The 15853-nt window shown below is 53.6% G+C and overlaps 2 protein-coding genes across 6 annotated transcripts in view; one reads left to right on the top strand and one right to left on the bottom strand.

Moving 5' to 3' along the window:
* The window catches only part of CYB561D2 (cytochrome b561 family member D2), a 532125-nt gene that overhangs the window by 423344 nt on the left and 92928 nt on the right, over nucleotides 1-15853 (bottom strand). The window lies entirely within an intron of this gene.
* Nucleotides 1-15853, top strand: part of CACNA2D2 (calcium voltage-gated channel auxiliary subunit alpha2delta 2) — a 638569-nt gene that overhangs the window by 576288 nt on the left and 46428 nt on the right. For all 3 annotated transcript variants that reach the window (XM_075072870.1, XM_075072869.1, XM_075072871.1), the window contains exons 17-22: nucleotides 6123-6197; nucleotides 7421-7495; nucleotides 11953-12024; nucleotides 12707-12778; nucleotides 13021-13082; nucleotides 15148-15224. In XM_075072870.1, the coding sequence (XP_074928971.1) occupies nucleotides 6123-6197; nucleotides 7421-7495; nucleotides 11953-12024; nucleotides 12707-12778; nucleotides 13021-13082; nucleotides 15148-15224 (433 nt within the window). The remainder of the gene's footprint in view (nucleotides 1-6122; nucleotides 6198-7420; nucleotides 7496-11952; nucleotides 12025-12706; nucleotides 12779-13020; nucleotides 13083-15147; nucleotides 15225-15853) is intronic.

The following is a 15853-nucleotide window of genomic DNA, read 5'->3' as shown; positions in this document are numbered from 1 at the left end:
TTCCTGACACCTGGATTGCAACACTCCAACAATTTTGCTTAAAGGTACAGACAACATTTCTTTAATCCTTTCTATTCTTACAATATAATTCATTCTACTTTCACAGTGATGAGTGCTCAACAGATGGTGTTCTCCCAACCTTGAATCTGCTTGCAAAGATCCCCCTCCCCCTTCTGCATGAGATGGAAAATCAAGGTCTTGATGATTTAGAAATGCCTTGCTGCTTTGTGAAATGGAAGGGCTCTTTGCTCTGGTCTTTGGCCAAATTCCTAGCCTGCCTCCCTGTTTCATCAGCTCCCACTGGATATGATATTCTTCCCTTCCCACCATGAACTGTCGTATAGCACGGCTGTGTGCTGCTGAGCAGCTGCTGCTTTCCACCCCAGCAGGTGCTGTATGTCTAGAGCTGGGTCCCTTTTTATCCCTTCCATGAGAGGGGCAAGTGCGAAAGGCTCCTCTAATTACCATTGGTAAAACACTTTGTGATACTGAGACCAAAGTGTCTGTGTCAGTGGATAGCATCATCACGGCAGATGGGATGCCTCCGATTCCACAATCTCCCCACTGCTCACTGTGTGTTGGCGTGAGGATGTGTGTATGCGAGAGGCAGGGAGGGGCAAGGGGGTATCCCTCAGATGTTTCTGGTGATGACGAAGCTCTAGAAGAAGCACAGCTGAAATGTGGGGTCACACCCCACAAAGCTGGAGAGTATTGGTGCAGTCTGGATGTCAGGAAATCCGTGGAAGTTAGGAGCCTAAATACCTTTGTGGGTCTGGTTTTAAATTCTGGGTTTTTGGCCTTTCCCTGCCTGCTGGGTTAAATAAAGGATGATTTTTGCTTGTGGCTGTAGAGTGGTGCTGAGTTAGCGGGTCCTCTGCAGTCACTGGGCCCTGCTGGTTGCTAACACTAGAGTTTGACCAGAGCTCCAGGGAGCTTTCCATCCGGCTGCCTGCATCCATACCTAACGTGCCACTACATGCCCAGACTGTACCATAGGGCTGCACAGGCTGCTACCTAGCAGGGAGGCTGCCTCAGGACCCCTGCCCTCCCCTTGCAGTCACATCCTAGGGGAGAGGCATGGAGCAGAAAAGAACTTCATGTGTTTGTAGTTTCTTTGCATGCAAGGTGGCAGCTGATGCCAAGGAGGCGGAGCCAGCACCATGTGACCAGGGAGGTTAGGGCTGGTTTAACTTTCGTTGTAATTCCCTGGGAATGAAACCAGAGCCATGAGGATGCTGATAACATGGGCTGGATCAACCCACCCAAAAGGGCAGGACTGGGACAGCTGAGATGCTGCATTCACCCCAGGAACCACGGATGCCCTGTGGGGGGCTGCTGGGGTGAGGGGGAGGGTGGAGTATAGAGAGATGGAGCAGTGGCTCCCGTTACTCTGTGGATCCTGTTTGCAGATCAGGGAGACAGGGCAGGTGAGGAAAGCAGTGGTGGGGGTTAGTGAACCAGTTTATGGCTCCATATGCCGAATGGAGCTCTTCCCCCGGCTCCCTTCCCACTCGGCTTTCTTGCCAGCTATTGTAGTTTCCCGAGTTGATACTAAAGTACAAAAGTTGTGCAACTAGACCCAGCTTATGCCATCCCGCAGGGGGTTGAGGGAGCCACGTGTGCCCAGGGCGGGCTCTAGGTTTTTTGCCACCCCAAGTAAAAAAAATTTTGGCTGTCCCCCACCTCAGCTCTGGACTGTCACCTCCCCCACCAGTGCCCTCCCCCAGTGGCACCCCCTGCCACCCCGGCCCTGGGCTCTCTCTTTCCCCCCACCCCCTGCTGCCCCAGCGCTGGGCTGTCCCCCCCACATGCACCCCCTGCAACCCCAGCCCTGGGCTCCCCCGCACCAGTGCTGACTCCTCCCCCTCCCCCCTCGCCTCCAGCCAGTCCAGCACTGGCAGGGTTGGGGTAAGCAGAGAGGGTCCCGGGCCACACCTCAGCCCAGGGTCCCTCCAGTTGGGGCTCCTGCCTCCAGGACTGGCCGGGACCCAGGAGGGCAGAGCCAGGGGACCACCCTGGCAGGGGGCTCAGGAGCCGGGGCAGGGTAGCCCCAGAGAGCAGGACGCAGGCCCCACATGGCAGCACCCCACCCTCTATGGCCCCACTGCTGCTTCTGGCTGCCTTGCGCCAGTCCCTGGGCAGCTCAGGCTGCTTCACCCAGCCCTGGCTGCGGTGCTGGGGGGCAGCCACTCTGCAGCACCTGCAGATGGCTCCGTGTGCCCCGCAGGGCAGCCCCCAGCCCGAGTGTCCCCCGTTCGGAGCCTGCCCAGTCCAGCCACAAGGTGCAGGCACTACTCCCCCACAGCGCAAACCGCAGTGGCCCCAGGGCGCCCCCTGCGCACGACACACTGCTGCTGCCAGGGGCAGCTCTAGGCTTTTGCCGCCCAAAGCAAAAAAAAGAAAAAAAAGGATGGCTGGAATGCCACCCCTGAAAATGTGCCGCCCCAAGCACGTGCTTGGTTTGCTGGTGCCTAGAGCCGGCCCTGCGTGTGCTGTGGTAGCTGTTTGTGCCAGGAACCAAGGCAATGACTAGAGTGCCAGCTGCAGCATGTGACGAGGCCCTGGGGTGCTGCGTAGGGTTCCGTTGCTGGGCCAGCAGCCCACACTCACTCAGGAGATGCTCCCGACCCTTTCCAGGGATGCTGCATCCCCGGATGTAGCCAATGGTAGGCGCTGGCAAGGGTGGGAGCACTGCCAGTAGGGGCTCAGCCACAGCGGTGGTGAAGGAAGGGTGAGAAGGGAAAGCAGAGCTGGAGTACATACCCCACTTCTCCCCTAACAGGGATCCACCACTCCCACTGGGGCTGGCAGCACAATTCTTGTGGTCAAGTGGCTGGCATTTCTAGGCTGGCTGTTCTGGCATCATCCCCTCCCATCTGCACCTACCCCATGGACTTCCAGAGCCAGAGGCTGGGCCTGCCCCTGCTGCTGTGCGCTCTCAAGCGGTTGTGGCCCAGGCCACAGGGATGCGAGGAAAACCCCAGATGCCCAGAGATTTGCTCCAGTATAACAAAGAGCAGGCCACCAGCTGAAGGGGAGTCGGCTGCTGCCTGACAAAGGAGGTGGGGGGGGGGGTGAATTCTAGGCAGCTCCCAGAGGCAGCCAGGGCAGGTGAAACACAAAGCAACGAGCAAATGCAACACATAGCCCTTGCTAACCAGATCCCCAGCAATGGTGCCCTAATTCCATCACCTCCCTCAACTCGCTGCTCTGCACTGGTTCAGCCTCCTCTCTCTCAGTGTCACGTGCACCTCTTTGTACTGCTCTGGACTGATCACTGCAGCAGTGGCACTGCTGCTGCACTTCGTGTTTCTGAGCAGCCAGCAATCTGTTTCCCAACTGGGTACGCAACAAGGCAGGAGACCAAGCCTCTGTCCCTTGGGGAGCTGGGATATGGCCTGCTGAAGCAGCCTGGCCTGTCCCACATCTAGCAGGATGGCAGCTGTGGGCATTGGTGTCTCTTCAAGGGGAGCAGCAGGAGGGCAGGATGTGTGAGGGTGGAGAAGGGAGTGGGCACGTCCTGCGTAGAGGTGGGCCCTGGTCCAAAATCTGGAACCAAACTGTTAGAAACTTCAGATCTGGATCCAGACCTTGACAGCTGGCTCCTTTCCCAAGAATGGGGCAGATTAAAACTGTGGTTCTGCTCACACTCCCAGAGCTGGGGGACGTTTGGATCTGGAGCCAGACTTTTTGGCTCAGACCCATCTCCATACTGAGCTGAAACAGAGGCCTAGGGCTGGATTGTGGGACCCAGAGTCATCTCTAATCCTGATATGCAATGGAGGAGGCATGGTCTGGCAGTCAGGGCACTAGCCTAGGACTTGGAAAACCTGGGTTAAGTCCCTGCTCTGCCACAGACTGCCTGTGTGACCGGGGGCACGTCCCTTAGCCTCTCTGTGCCTCAGTTTCCCAGCTGTACAGTGGGGATAACAGCCTTGCCGCACAGGCCGTTGCAAGGAGAACTCCACTGAAGATGGCGAGATGCTGAGACACTACATCAGTAAATGCCTTTGATAGATCCAATCAAGTCTTTGCCTTTGTCAAGCAGATCCTCGTGTAGCAAAACGGCTGAGACCATCACCCACTAACCTCCCACACTCGTGGTCATTTGGGGAACAATTAGGACCTGGGGGAGAAAATCCACTCTCAGGTCAAGTTGCTTTTTATAGCTGTGCTCGTTGCCTGAGGAGGTTATAGTTTGCCGCTCAGGTCTCACAGGTAATAAGGAGAGAACAGTGCAGAGAGCAGCAGTCAGGGCTTGCAAAACTCCATTACTGTTCTGGGGAGAGCTTGGGCAGGGGGAATGCACAGAACCAGTGCTAAAGAGCTAGATGTTAAATGCTAAGACAATCATTGAAAACCTGAGCACTTTGCTCTTAATTAAGTGACCTGTCTTAACTTTACCCAGGGCAGCTCTGCGGTTAGCAGGCAGGCTTACAACCAAATTCTGGCTTCTTCTAATGGTCTCCTTACTAAGCCCCTCCCTCTCGACAGCTGTCCCGGGCACTGAACCCATGTTCATAGGATAGTCCCATTACTATGATTTTCTCTTGTGTCCTGTCCTGGCTTTGTGGTTAGTTTGGTGGCCCCAAGTCCCAGAGAGCATCACTGTTTGCTGGTCTCTCGGTTAAGACGCTGTGGCATTTTCCATAAAGCTGGGGTTATTGTCCTGGATCCTCCAAGGTACATTTAGGTGCCTAACTCCTGATGGGAGTTTGACGCCCAAGTGTCTTTCAGGAGTTGAGCTGTTCTGTCTTCATTTTAGTGAGTACATTAGGCCTGCTTCACATGCCCCCTGCTGTTGAATTGTGGTCATCTCTTCCTGCTTGTAGTGTTGCTGCGTTGCCTTTGTACCTATTGGGGTTACTCCATACCCCAAGCCCCAAGAGTGCCAGTAGCGTGCCCAGTGTACTGCATCTTGGAGGCAAGCACAGCAACTAGGCCTTGTAGGTGCTAGCCCTGATGAGCCATAGCCGTTCCTGTCTGGGTCCCTGGGGCAGCCCTGATGCCTGGGATGCTCTCTCCAGTCCAGTATCTGTTCAAGCAAATAAGCATTTGTGGGTTTCCAAGCCAGGCTGAGTTAGTGTCTCTCATTGGGGCCCCTTTGCAATGACCCCCTGCCTTGCCACTGCTGCACCCACCCGTAAATCCCACCCAGAGCTGCAACGTCCGGCAGTCACAGCGTGTTCCACCTGCAGCTTTGGCCATAGTTGGGGTGTCTCTGCAGCTCCCTGCTGCCGTGCAGCCCCTACTCCCAAACAGAGCCCTGGGCACTTCCTCATTCAGGATCTTTCCCTTAAATATGGAGATATACCTATCTCATAGAACTGGAAGGGACCCTGAAAGGTCATTGAGTCCAGCCCCCTGCCTTCACTAGCAGGACCAAGTACTGATTTTTGCCCCAGATCTCTAAGGATTGAATTCACCACCCTGGGTTTAGTAGGCCAATGCTCAAACCACTAAGCTATCCCTCCCTCCTTACCTAGCCAGGGGAAGAGGGCTGGTGAGAACTGTAGTCCCCTGCTTTGCAAATCCATTACACTATATGATAGTTGCTAAATTCCACCCCAGAGCTGGCTGCATTCACTGCTCCCTTGACAGAGCACTGCTATCAGAGAGGCCCCAGATGTACATGGAGGAGTTAAGCAGAAAGCTGTAGGGGGAACAGACCCATGAGAACCAGCCTCTCCCACAGCTGTCCTCTTGGCACTGAGATTTGAAGTGGTGCTGTGTGGTTTTCCTAAGGAGCCAGCACCATCTCCAGTCCCAGTGCAGACAGGGCCTCACAGGAGCTGCTGGGTGATGAGTCCTTTGTGTCTGGGCTCAGGGAAGGAAGTGCAGGTGCTCAGAGCGCTTCTGTGGAAGCTGAGTGGGCTGTCAGTGCCAAGTTTCTGCACTGACCTGCAGCAGGCCTCCAAATCTGTGTGTGTGTGTGTGTGTGTGTGTGTGTGTGTGTGTGTGTGTGTGTGTGTGTGTGTGTGTGTGTGTGTGTGTGTGTGTGTGTGTGTGTGTGTGTTTTGCACCCACTAAGGGAGTAGAATGGCACCCATTCTGCCCACGTGGGATGCCCACAGCTCTGCTCTTAATCCTGGCGCTGATGCTGCTTTGTCTGCTTCTTGCAGAACCAGCTCATCCTGGGCGTGATGGGAATCGACGTGGCTCTCAATGACATCAAGAAGCTGACGCCGCGCTACAACGTGCGTGGGGAAGCCAGCCCCACTCAGAGGGGTCCCTTGCAGGCCATCCCCAGGATCATGGCGGGAGGGAGGGGAAACGGGCTTCTTTGCTCCGCCCTTGGCCATGAGGGGAGGGGAATGCCAGGCATAGAATGAGCTGGGTGCCGATCAGCACCAGTCTCCCTCAGTCCTTTCTGCATCGCTTCCCTGCACCAAATCTCACTGCACCAGCCCCTGTAGCAACCCCTGCAGGAGGGACACTACAGGATATAGTCTCAGAAAGCCTGTGTTGCCAGGAAGCAGGTACCCCACTAAAGGGTTCTGGCCTCCTCTCCAGCTGGTGTATGCTAGAGGGGCTGCAGGGATGACTTCGTCCAGCAGAGGATCTGACACTACATGTCACACCCTGCTGGGAAAGAGTACAACTGGGTTACAGAGACCCTACTGCCTGGCCAGGAAGCAGCAGCCTGGCTTATGAGGGTCAGAACTAGAGGCATGCCCCTGCTCTGTCATATCCCCTGCCTGGCTGGATTGAGAACACTTCACCCTGTCGCTCCTGTGGCGTGGAGGAGGACAGTACGATCCAACCTCTGAATAACCATCATCCGCTGGGATCCAGGGATCCAATCCCCACTGCCATGGCAGGGTTTTTCTAGCGAGCTGGGCAGCAAGGAGCATATCAAACGTTCAGGCAGGGAAGGCTCAGACAAATGGGATCGTCGGCTTGGCGAGATGTTGGAGATGGCAGAGAAAGGGGGGTATCAGACCGCTCCATGCCCAGTTGCTCAGGCACCTCGATTCAGCCTAGCATTTCACTGCAACTCTGCAGGCAGAGACGTCTCAGCGGACAAAGCCTAGTGCCAGGGAAAGAGAAGGTTCCCTCAGCCCAGGACGGGAGGGCCTCGACTGGGGTTCTGGGCCCCCCAGAATAGTCTCCAGCCCCCTGCAGAGTGAGAATCTGGGCTGCGTTTCCTTTTGCATCAAGGAGAGGTGATTGGTTCCATCCCTGAGAGGATGAGAAGCAGAACCAGGCTTCTCTGGAACCCTGGAGGAGGCAGGGGAGTGTGGGGTGGGCCCTGAAGGAGGCAGGGGCCTCTGAATTGGGATCAGCTGAGGTGGGCCCCACACACCAAGGCTGCGATTGTGCTGGGCAGACACCGAGCTCCAGGCCTCAGTTTGGCAAGCTCCAAGCTGCTTCTCTATGAGAATCCTAACCCACAGTCTCTTCTCTTTGCCTCCCCCAGCTAGGGGCTAATGGCTACATCTTCGCCATCGATCTCAATGGATATGTCCTGCTGCATCCAAACCTGCAACCTCAGGTAAGGGCAGGGGCCTTGCTCCCTAGTTTGACTCCCGCCATCACTAGCCAGGCCTGGAACACATCTACTCTCCGGGGTCCCAATGCAGGGGAGCCTGGAGCCCTCACAGTCCCAGGCGCTTCGCCCTGCCTCACCCACTGCAGTCTGCCCTGACCCTGTGCAGTCTGCGACTCGCCAAGAGTCTGACTCACAGCTTCGGAGCCAAGTGTCAGCAGACAGTGGGGATAGTATGGCAGTAGTTGTGCCTATTCCATACATATCGAAGGATGTCACTCCCTTGAGGAAAAAGAGCAAAGCTCCAGGCTTTTCCTGGTACTGCACAGCCTTGGGCAGCTGGCGTCAGGGCTCTGTGCCTCAGTTTTCCAATTTGTTAAAATGGAGCCTGACCTGTCTCTGTGAAAAGCTGGACGTCACCTGCTCCATCCCTGGTGATACAGCTGCTGGAGAAGGGTGCCGGGTGAGCCGGGCTCTCCCCCCAGTTAGGGCTTTGAAGGAGCAGGCCAGTGCTGATGTAGTTTGGTCTAGTCCAGCCCTGAGAAAGAGAGAGCGCCTGTGTGCCATGGCAGGGGGGAATGACAAGACCTGAACACCCTGGATCTGGCATAGCTGTAGTGAAGTCACTGCATCGACACAGATTGATGCCAGCTGAGGTTCTGATCACTGCTTTCAGTTAGAGGGATGGGCACAGCCCAGGGCACATGGGCGAGGAGGCTGGGAGAGAATGCATGGAACCCCCCCCACTCCACATGCACAGCTGGAGCATAGCCAGGGTAGCCCCATGGAAAGCCCCTGGAGCCAGTCACAGCTGGGACAAACATCCCAGTCCCACTAATCACACTCCGCCAGCCTCAGTGCCCACCCAGCTGACCAGGAAAAGCAGGGATTCTGAATAACGGTGTGATCAGAGGGATTCACACATGCGATTGACTCCCCCAGCAAAGCACGTCTGCGGGACCACATGAAATTCAGGCTCAGACAGACAGCAAACACTGGCTTCTCATGGAAGGAGCCTCTCCAGGATCTTTGGATTTTACTAGGCCACAGCTCCCTCTGCCTGGAAAAGACAGACCCAGACAGACCTCCCTGCCCCCTTCACTGCTGAGATGCCAGCTCTGTCTGCACCATGTTCCACAGAATAACTTTATGCCCCCCCATCCCACCCCTTGGCAGGCAGATCAGGATCCTTATCCCCCAGCACAGAGAGGGGAAACTTAGTCACAGAACAGAGAAGCAAATTGCTTGTGGTGATGGCAGGTCAGTGTCAGAGGGAGCCAGGAATAGGACCCAGGTGTTAGATCCTGCCCACTGTGGCCATTATATTGCACTGACTGGCAGGAGAGGTGGTATCGGCTTCCTGTGACCTGCAGAGGGCGCCCTTCTGATCCCCCCACCTCAGGGCGAAGGCTGCTGCATTGCAATCTTGTGCTGTGCATGGACATGCTTGTATGTGTTTGAGCGTCTGCAAGTGAGTTACCTGTGTGCTTGTGCCACGCCGAGCAGGGCACCCAATCCCAGGCACATGGGCTCCGCCTGGGCCTGGGTGGATTCATTCTCCAGCTAATTACCTCTCATTCCTGTGCCCCCAAAACCCTCTCTAGTGCTCACAGCTAAGTAGGAAGCCCTGTTGCTCCATGGGCATTAATCGCTCCCTCTCTGGGTCATGATGTATGGGCCCCTGCTCCCCTCCAGACAGGATGCGAAGGGATTAACCCAGCCCTTTATGAAATATGCCTTCCTGGAGACATGAAGCAGCAAGCAGCAAGTGGGATCATTTATCTTGTGGGGCTGCCACGTCCGTCAGTGCAGGGCGGGGAAAATCGGCTCCCTGCTTCAGAGCTAATCGGAGAGATTCATCATTCAGAGGCGAGCTGGGAATTAGGCACTGAGAAATGGCAGCAATCAGGGTGAAATATGTTTCATTGGCACAGATGTCCCACGGGGCTCATCAACGTTATTAATCGGCGGCGGATAAGTGGCAGAGACAGGCAGGGACACGGTGGGATTTATTCACTCGCCTCCTTCCCTTTCCGCTCAATGGGGCTGAAAGCGTACTTGGCCCATTCAACTCCCCATGACTGCCCAGGTGTGTGTTGTGTTTACGTGCCGCAGCCCAGCGCAGTGAGAGATGCCAGGGAGGACGCATCAGTCTGAGCTGGACCTTCAACTTGGGCCAGGCAAGCTGTGACATTCCCCCATTCTTAGAGACAGGCCTGAACACCAGATCGAAATGGCACCAAACTCTGGGGAGGATCAGATCTGGACTCTGCAGCCTCTGTTTCTAGACAGGACAGCCCAATCCCTCCAGTTGTGAAGTCCTCTTTGTTCTGAATGGGATCTGGGTGTCAGGGGTGCTGAGAACACAGGAGTGTGGGGCTCTCTCCTAGATGTTACCTTTCTGCTGTGTAGCCCCCTTTGCCCACATGCATGCAGAGAACTATGGTGCCTGCGCTCGCTCCTGGCCCCGTCGGCCCAGCACACCTGCTGGGTGGATAGCTGCATGGGGGGCAGAGAATGGCCCAGCGCTCCCTGTACTGCAATTGGGGCGGGGAAAGGTGAGTGTGTTTGCGTTTGTGTGCCCATGCTGCCTGTAGGCCGGGGTGACTCTAGCGCTGCAGCAATACCTCAGCCTGCCACTGTGGAAGGTTGGCGAGTGGGGACGCAGACCTCACGGCTCAAAACAGCGTTTTGACAGGAGGCTTCCGTGGGAGGCGTATGGAAAAAGCCTCTACCCAGCCTCAAACCCAGCCCTCTAGTATCTGGGCAGGGAGCAGCCCCCATTCACAGATTCCTCACCCCTCCACATGCCAGCATGCGGCTCATCTAGAGCTCTCAGACACCACCACCCCCCCCCCGAGTGCCCAGTCAGACCCACAGGCTCCAGCCCAGCTTTATCACTCCACCCCACAGAGGTCTGAGCCAGGAACCAGCCTGCTTGCTTGTGGGAGGGAGTCCTGTGCACTGCAGGAGCCACATAGATCCTTGGATAAGCTCCTGATGAATGGGAAAATCTGTCCTACCCAACATTCAGTCCCTGCAATGGCTGTCCCCTCATGGGCCACACCATGGCCCTGGACTCTCCCCTGATGATAGTATGTGATCGTGGCCCATGTAGACATACCTGAATTATAAATAGACACACCCCAGTCCTCGCTCAGCCCCTAACAACTAAGCTATTTTCATAGCAGCGGAACTAGTCCAGCATCCCTGGGGGTGAGGGCCTCCTACAGGAACCTCCTTTCTGTGCCCAGAGCGTGCTGTGACCACTGAGTTGGGGATCACCAGGGTAGGAAGCCTTGCAGGACCTGCCGATCTGATTGAAAACAATCTCCTATTCCGGGAGGAGCCACATCATGCCTCCTTGCGCATCCTCCAGCTCCAGAGCGCTCACTAGGCTGATTGCTAGGGCAGGCAGGGTCTCGGTGCCCTGACCCCTCCAGGTCACCGTTCGTCAGTTTCATTCAATCACCTACAGGTGGCTCTGTGCCTCGGGTGCAGGCTCTACCCAGAGAGCCCCACGGCTGATCAGCAAAGAAAACCAGGGAAGCCTGAGAAGAGCTCAGTGCTGGGTGGAGAGTGACTGGGCAGCCACCAGAACCGGGGCTAAACACAACGTGCCAGGGTGCAGGGCTGGTCAGTGGGGACCTGCCCTGACTGCCTCAGGATCAGCCCACTGAGGTTAAAGGGCGAGTGGTTCTCGTCGGAAAAGCGACTGGACAAACAGCACTGTTTGCCTCCATGCTTCTGGTCTCCCAGGGATCCTTGTATCTAATGTGCCCTGATGGCAGACAAAGGGATGTTTATTTCATCTGTTGGCCCAGCACGTGCCCCCAGGGAGCTGAGAGTCAGTCTGGACTTATGCATCGCCAGGAATAAGGGATCTGCAGGCAAATCTGTCCTCTGCAACTGCTGTGCAACCCCCACTGCCTCTGGACTCACCCCTCACTGCCCTCCACCCGTGCAGCCCAAGTTCGTCGGCACACCATAGCCTAGAGCGCCATTTCCTGGAGTTGTGCTTGCTCTGTGGGGCTGACAGGAGTACAAGGCTGTAGAAGAAAGCCCAACTGCTCTTTTCTTCAGTTTCCCCTTATACAAAAGTTGGCTCATAACCCTCCCCACTTCAGGACACTGGGGATCATTAGTTCATTGGTGTCTGCAGCGCACTTTGGGATCCCCAGTGAGCAGATGACGTGAGGGGTGCCAGGGAAGGCAAACAGCTAGACAGTTCTACGAGTACAGCCTGTTGGGTCTCACTCTTCCAAGCTGTTGCCATGTCTTGCAGCACCCACAATGCCTCAGGGCGTTGGCTGACCAATCAAGTGCTTTACTAGTGCCCGAGTGGCTGAGACCAGGCTGTTGGGCGGTTTGGATGAGGGGAAGTTGACTTGGCTCCGAGCTGCTTGGGCCCAGCTCTGCTGACCATGAGCCCTTGATTCTCACTAGCCTCTTTCTCCTTTCAGATCATCAATTTCCGAGAGCCCGTGACCCTGGACTTTCTGGATGCTGAGCTGGAGGATGAGAACAAGGAGGAGGTGAGCTGGGTTCTCCCTCCACCCCTCGACCAAGACTAGAGGCAAAGGCTGAGTTAAAAACAGCATCTAGGGGGCCCTGCTGGCAAAAGGGCCCTGGAACCTGCTGTATTCTGTGCACAGGACAAGCACAGTCCGGGCAGCAGGCTTCCTCCATGCTGCCTCTGCCCTACCCCGCCCTGCCCTGCAGGGACAAGCCTAAGGATGGGAAGACACCTTGCCCCATTTGGTCCTTAGTGGAGGCAGGGGTGCTGGGGTTTGGGATTTGAGCACCCACTCACTGGCATCGATCCTGACTCCTGCAGGGAAAGCAGTCCCGCACAGGAGTTCCAGGGGCTAGCGCACGTGAACATGCCTGTACCCTACGCTCACTCCATAAACATCGGCCGCTCCCATTCCACCCACTCACAGGGCCATCAGAGAGGTTGTTATCCCTCTTCTTTGATCTCAACGTCCCTGGGGCCGGCACGATGCCTTGTTCTCCCTTCTGGTTATCCATTGGGCTCTTGGCTGGCCACATTCGACCCCTCCCCATTTCCCCTCTCCCCCTGTGTGTCTGGAGCGCTGGGCATGGACAGGATTGCAGAGAGCCCACACGGCCAGCAGACTGCCCAGGGCTCAGCCTCTTGGGGCGCAGAGCCATGGTGTGTGTCAGGGCTCAGTTCTCTTCCTGCCTGTTCCCTAGATCCGGAGAAGTATGATCGATGGCAGCGAAGGGCAGAGAGTCATCAAGACCCTGATCAAATCCCTGGATGAGGTAAGGACTTGGCAGGGCCCAAGTGGAGATGGGGAAGGAAATTCTTATATTTTTGGAGATAAAGATGGAATGCAATGGGAAAGCGAGACAGTGTGACAGTCCTGGTACTCATGGGGTCTGTTGCACTCAGAGCCTGGAATGTGACTCCTTGCACTGTCCTGTCCGTGGGCTGTAGCACCCGGGCTGCCATTTCAGTGTCTCCTCCTGAGCCCTGACCGTGGCTTGTCCCTTTGCAATTCCAGCGATACATCGATGAAGTCATCAGGACCTACACCTGGGCCCCTATCAAAAGCACCAATTACAGGTGAGCAGGGTGTGGCTGGCAGGAGGGGGCGGGAGGTGGGAGGGCTCTGCTCCATCCCCTGTGTTAGCCCCTCTGAAGGCACAGAATCAGATGGATGCCAGCCATCGGCTGGAGAGGGAGAAATGGGTGACAAGAGACTCTTGGTGGGGTCCAAGATAAATGGAACGGTGGCTTAAGCACCGGGCTGGGAATCAGGAGACCTGGGTGTGGTCCCCAGCTCTGTCCTCCCTCAGCCTTCTTTTCTCAAGACTAAACATGCCCAGGTTTTTTAACCTGTCCTCACAGCTCAGGTTTTCTAAACCTCTGATCATTTTTGTTGCTGTCCTCTGGACCCTCTCCAATTTGTCCACATTTTTCCTAAAGTGCAGTGCCCAGAACTGAACCCAGCACTCCAGCTGGGGCTCACCAGTGCCAAGCAGAGCAGGACAGTGACCTCCCATGTCTTACGTGTGACAATCCTGTTAATACGCCCTAGTCCAGAATGATAGTAGCCTTTTTTGCAACTGCAACACATTGTTGACTCATATTCGGTTTGATCTACTCTAACCCCCAGATCCTTTTCAGAAGCACGATTACCTAGCCAGTTAGTCCTCATTTTGTAGTTGTGCATTTGATTTTTCCTTCCTAAGTGTAGTACGTTGCACTTATCTTCTATTGAATTTCATCTTGTATCTTACACTGCACTGAAAGACACCGAATTTCATGACAAACATTCCTAATGTCACGTCCCTCAGCAACTGCTCAGGGGTGTTACATAATCCTGACTGCAAGAAGAGGTGTCCAGTAGTTGCTCTTTATTAACATGTAACTCACACTGCCTTAAGGTATGAACACATGGAGCCTGGGCAGACTGAGCCAGACAATGGATTTTTCTCTTCTTTAAACAAATTTGTAAAACCTAGGAAATTCCATTTAAAAAACCCTATTTTAATAAACTATTAGGGTTGCACAGTTAAGAATTCGAAATTCAGAAAATGCCCAAGTTAAGATTGAACGTACAACCTTAATTCTACTTTCTTATGCATAGACCTTACAATACACGGTAATGACATGGTCACAGTCTATTTTTCAGATACAAGATGGAATTTTTGCTAAAGCCTTGTAAAATGTGCAAGGAATAAAAGAGACTCCGCAGGGCCCGACAAGGGTATTTAAACCGCAGGGGAAAGTGGTTGAATATATTATTAGAGAACTAGTATGTGATGAAGTAGTTAATAGAGCTAGTTGGGAATTCTCCAACAAAACATTTTCTATTAGAAAATGGCAATTCATCAAGACCAAACTGTTGGTGGGAAAGGGTCAGTTTCAACAAATCTCCCAATTCCAAAAAACACTGTGGGGGAAAATGTGTTTGGAATTTGTCAAAATGTCCTATTTCAACATTTTCAAACCGAAAAAGCTTAGCTTTTTCCACTGGAAACAACTTTTTGTTTAAAAATTTTAGTTAATGGATGGTTAAGAAGTGGGAGGGAAATTAAAAATAAAAAACGAAACGTTTTGAAATTTTCAAAACGAAACATTTTGATTAACCCAATAACAAATGTATTTACCAGATAGCTTGTGAAAAATTTTGAGATTTTGACATTTGATCCCAATTCAGGACAGGAAAAAAGTTTAAAATCCCCAAAATTCTCTTGGGATGGGAAATGTACTAGTTAAAGACACTTTGAAGCCATCCATCCCTATATCTAATGGGGGAATGGGGTAGGAGAGAGTATGTTCCAAACATTCCTTCGGTCTAACAATCGTCGGTGGAGTTAGCATGTTCTGTCTTCGATTCTGAGATCTGCCCCTGTTCTCAGCAGGGTTCCATGTGGGTGCCGGAGTAGCTCGCAAATGCAAGGACAGAGCTCCAAAAGGACAGAGCTTCCTGCCAGTGACTCCTAAGGGATCAGGCCCCAGATGTCCCCATTACATTGTCAAACGCCAGTCTAGAACAACATGTTGGCTGAAATCCTGGCCCCACTGGAGTCCCAGGGCCAGGATCCTACCCCAGGATCCTACCCCTGGAAAATAGTTTGACAGCAGGCTAGAAACATGCTGATTCCTTCCTTCTCTTCCACAGCCTGGGGCTAGCCTTGCCACCTTATAGCACGTACTACATCCGGGCAAACCTCAGCGACCAGATTCTCCAAGTCAAGTGTAAGTAGACACTTGCCTTTTCCTTTTGCCCTTTCACATGCCCTTTGACCCTGAACCTTCCAGCTGGTACAGAGAATGACCAATGGGGGGGAAATAAACAAAATGTGTGCTACTAAAATGAAAAATAATCATTTCAAAATCGAGACGAACAATGACATTTAAAATGGAAGGTTAATTGTCTGCCTGGGAATGCGAGGGTTTTGGACTTAGATTTTGCATTTTAAAAAAATTGTAAAACAAATGTTTCCAAAAAAAAAATAAAGACCCCTCTAGAGGAGATGAGATTGCCGTGCTGCTGTATATGCTTTCGATGTACTAGGTGATAATTCTGTAGCAGCCAGTTACTTTGAAAGCCTGTGAAAATTTGCATGTTTTATTTTTGTTAAGATTCTTTTGGGTTTTGTTTTAAACCACTTTTGTTTTTATGATTTAAGTTTTGGTTGGTTGATTTTCTTTTTAATTAATTTATAATTAATCTATGTACTTATGTGTTAACCTGCTCACCTCTCTCTCTCTCTCTCGTTCTATGCCAGAACCTATTCTCCCACCTTGGGATACAAGTCGCTCCTGAAGGGGGTGAATCAGGCTTCCTCCTTCATTTTTCTCTCCCTCCTTTCTCTCTCCTTCTG

Source organism: Chelonoidis abingdonii, chromosome 16 (genome assembly GCF_003597395.2).
Source record: "Chelonoidis abingdonii isolate Lonesome George chromosome 16, CheloAbing_2.0, whole genome shotgun sequence".
Classification (NCBI taxonomy): Eukaryota; Metazoa; Chordata; order Testudines; family Testudinidae; genus Chelonoidis; species Chelonoidis abingdonii.
This window is presented reverse-complemented; position numbering and strand designations above follow the sequence as displayed.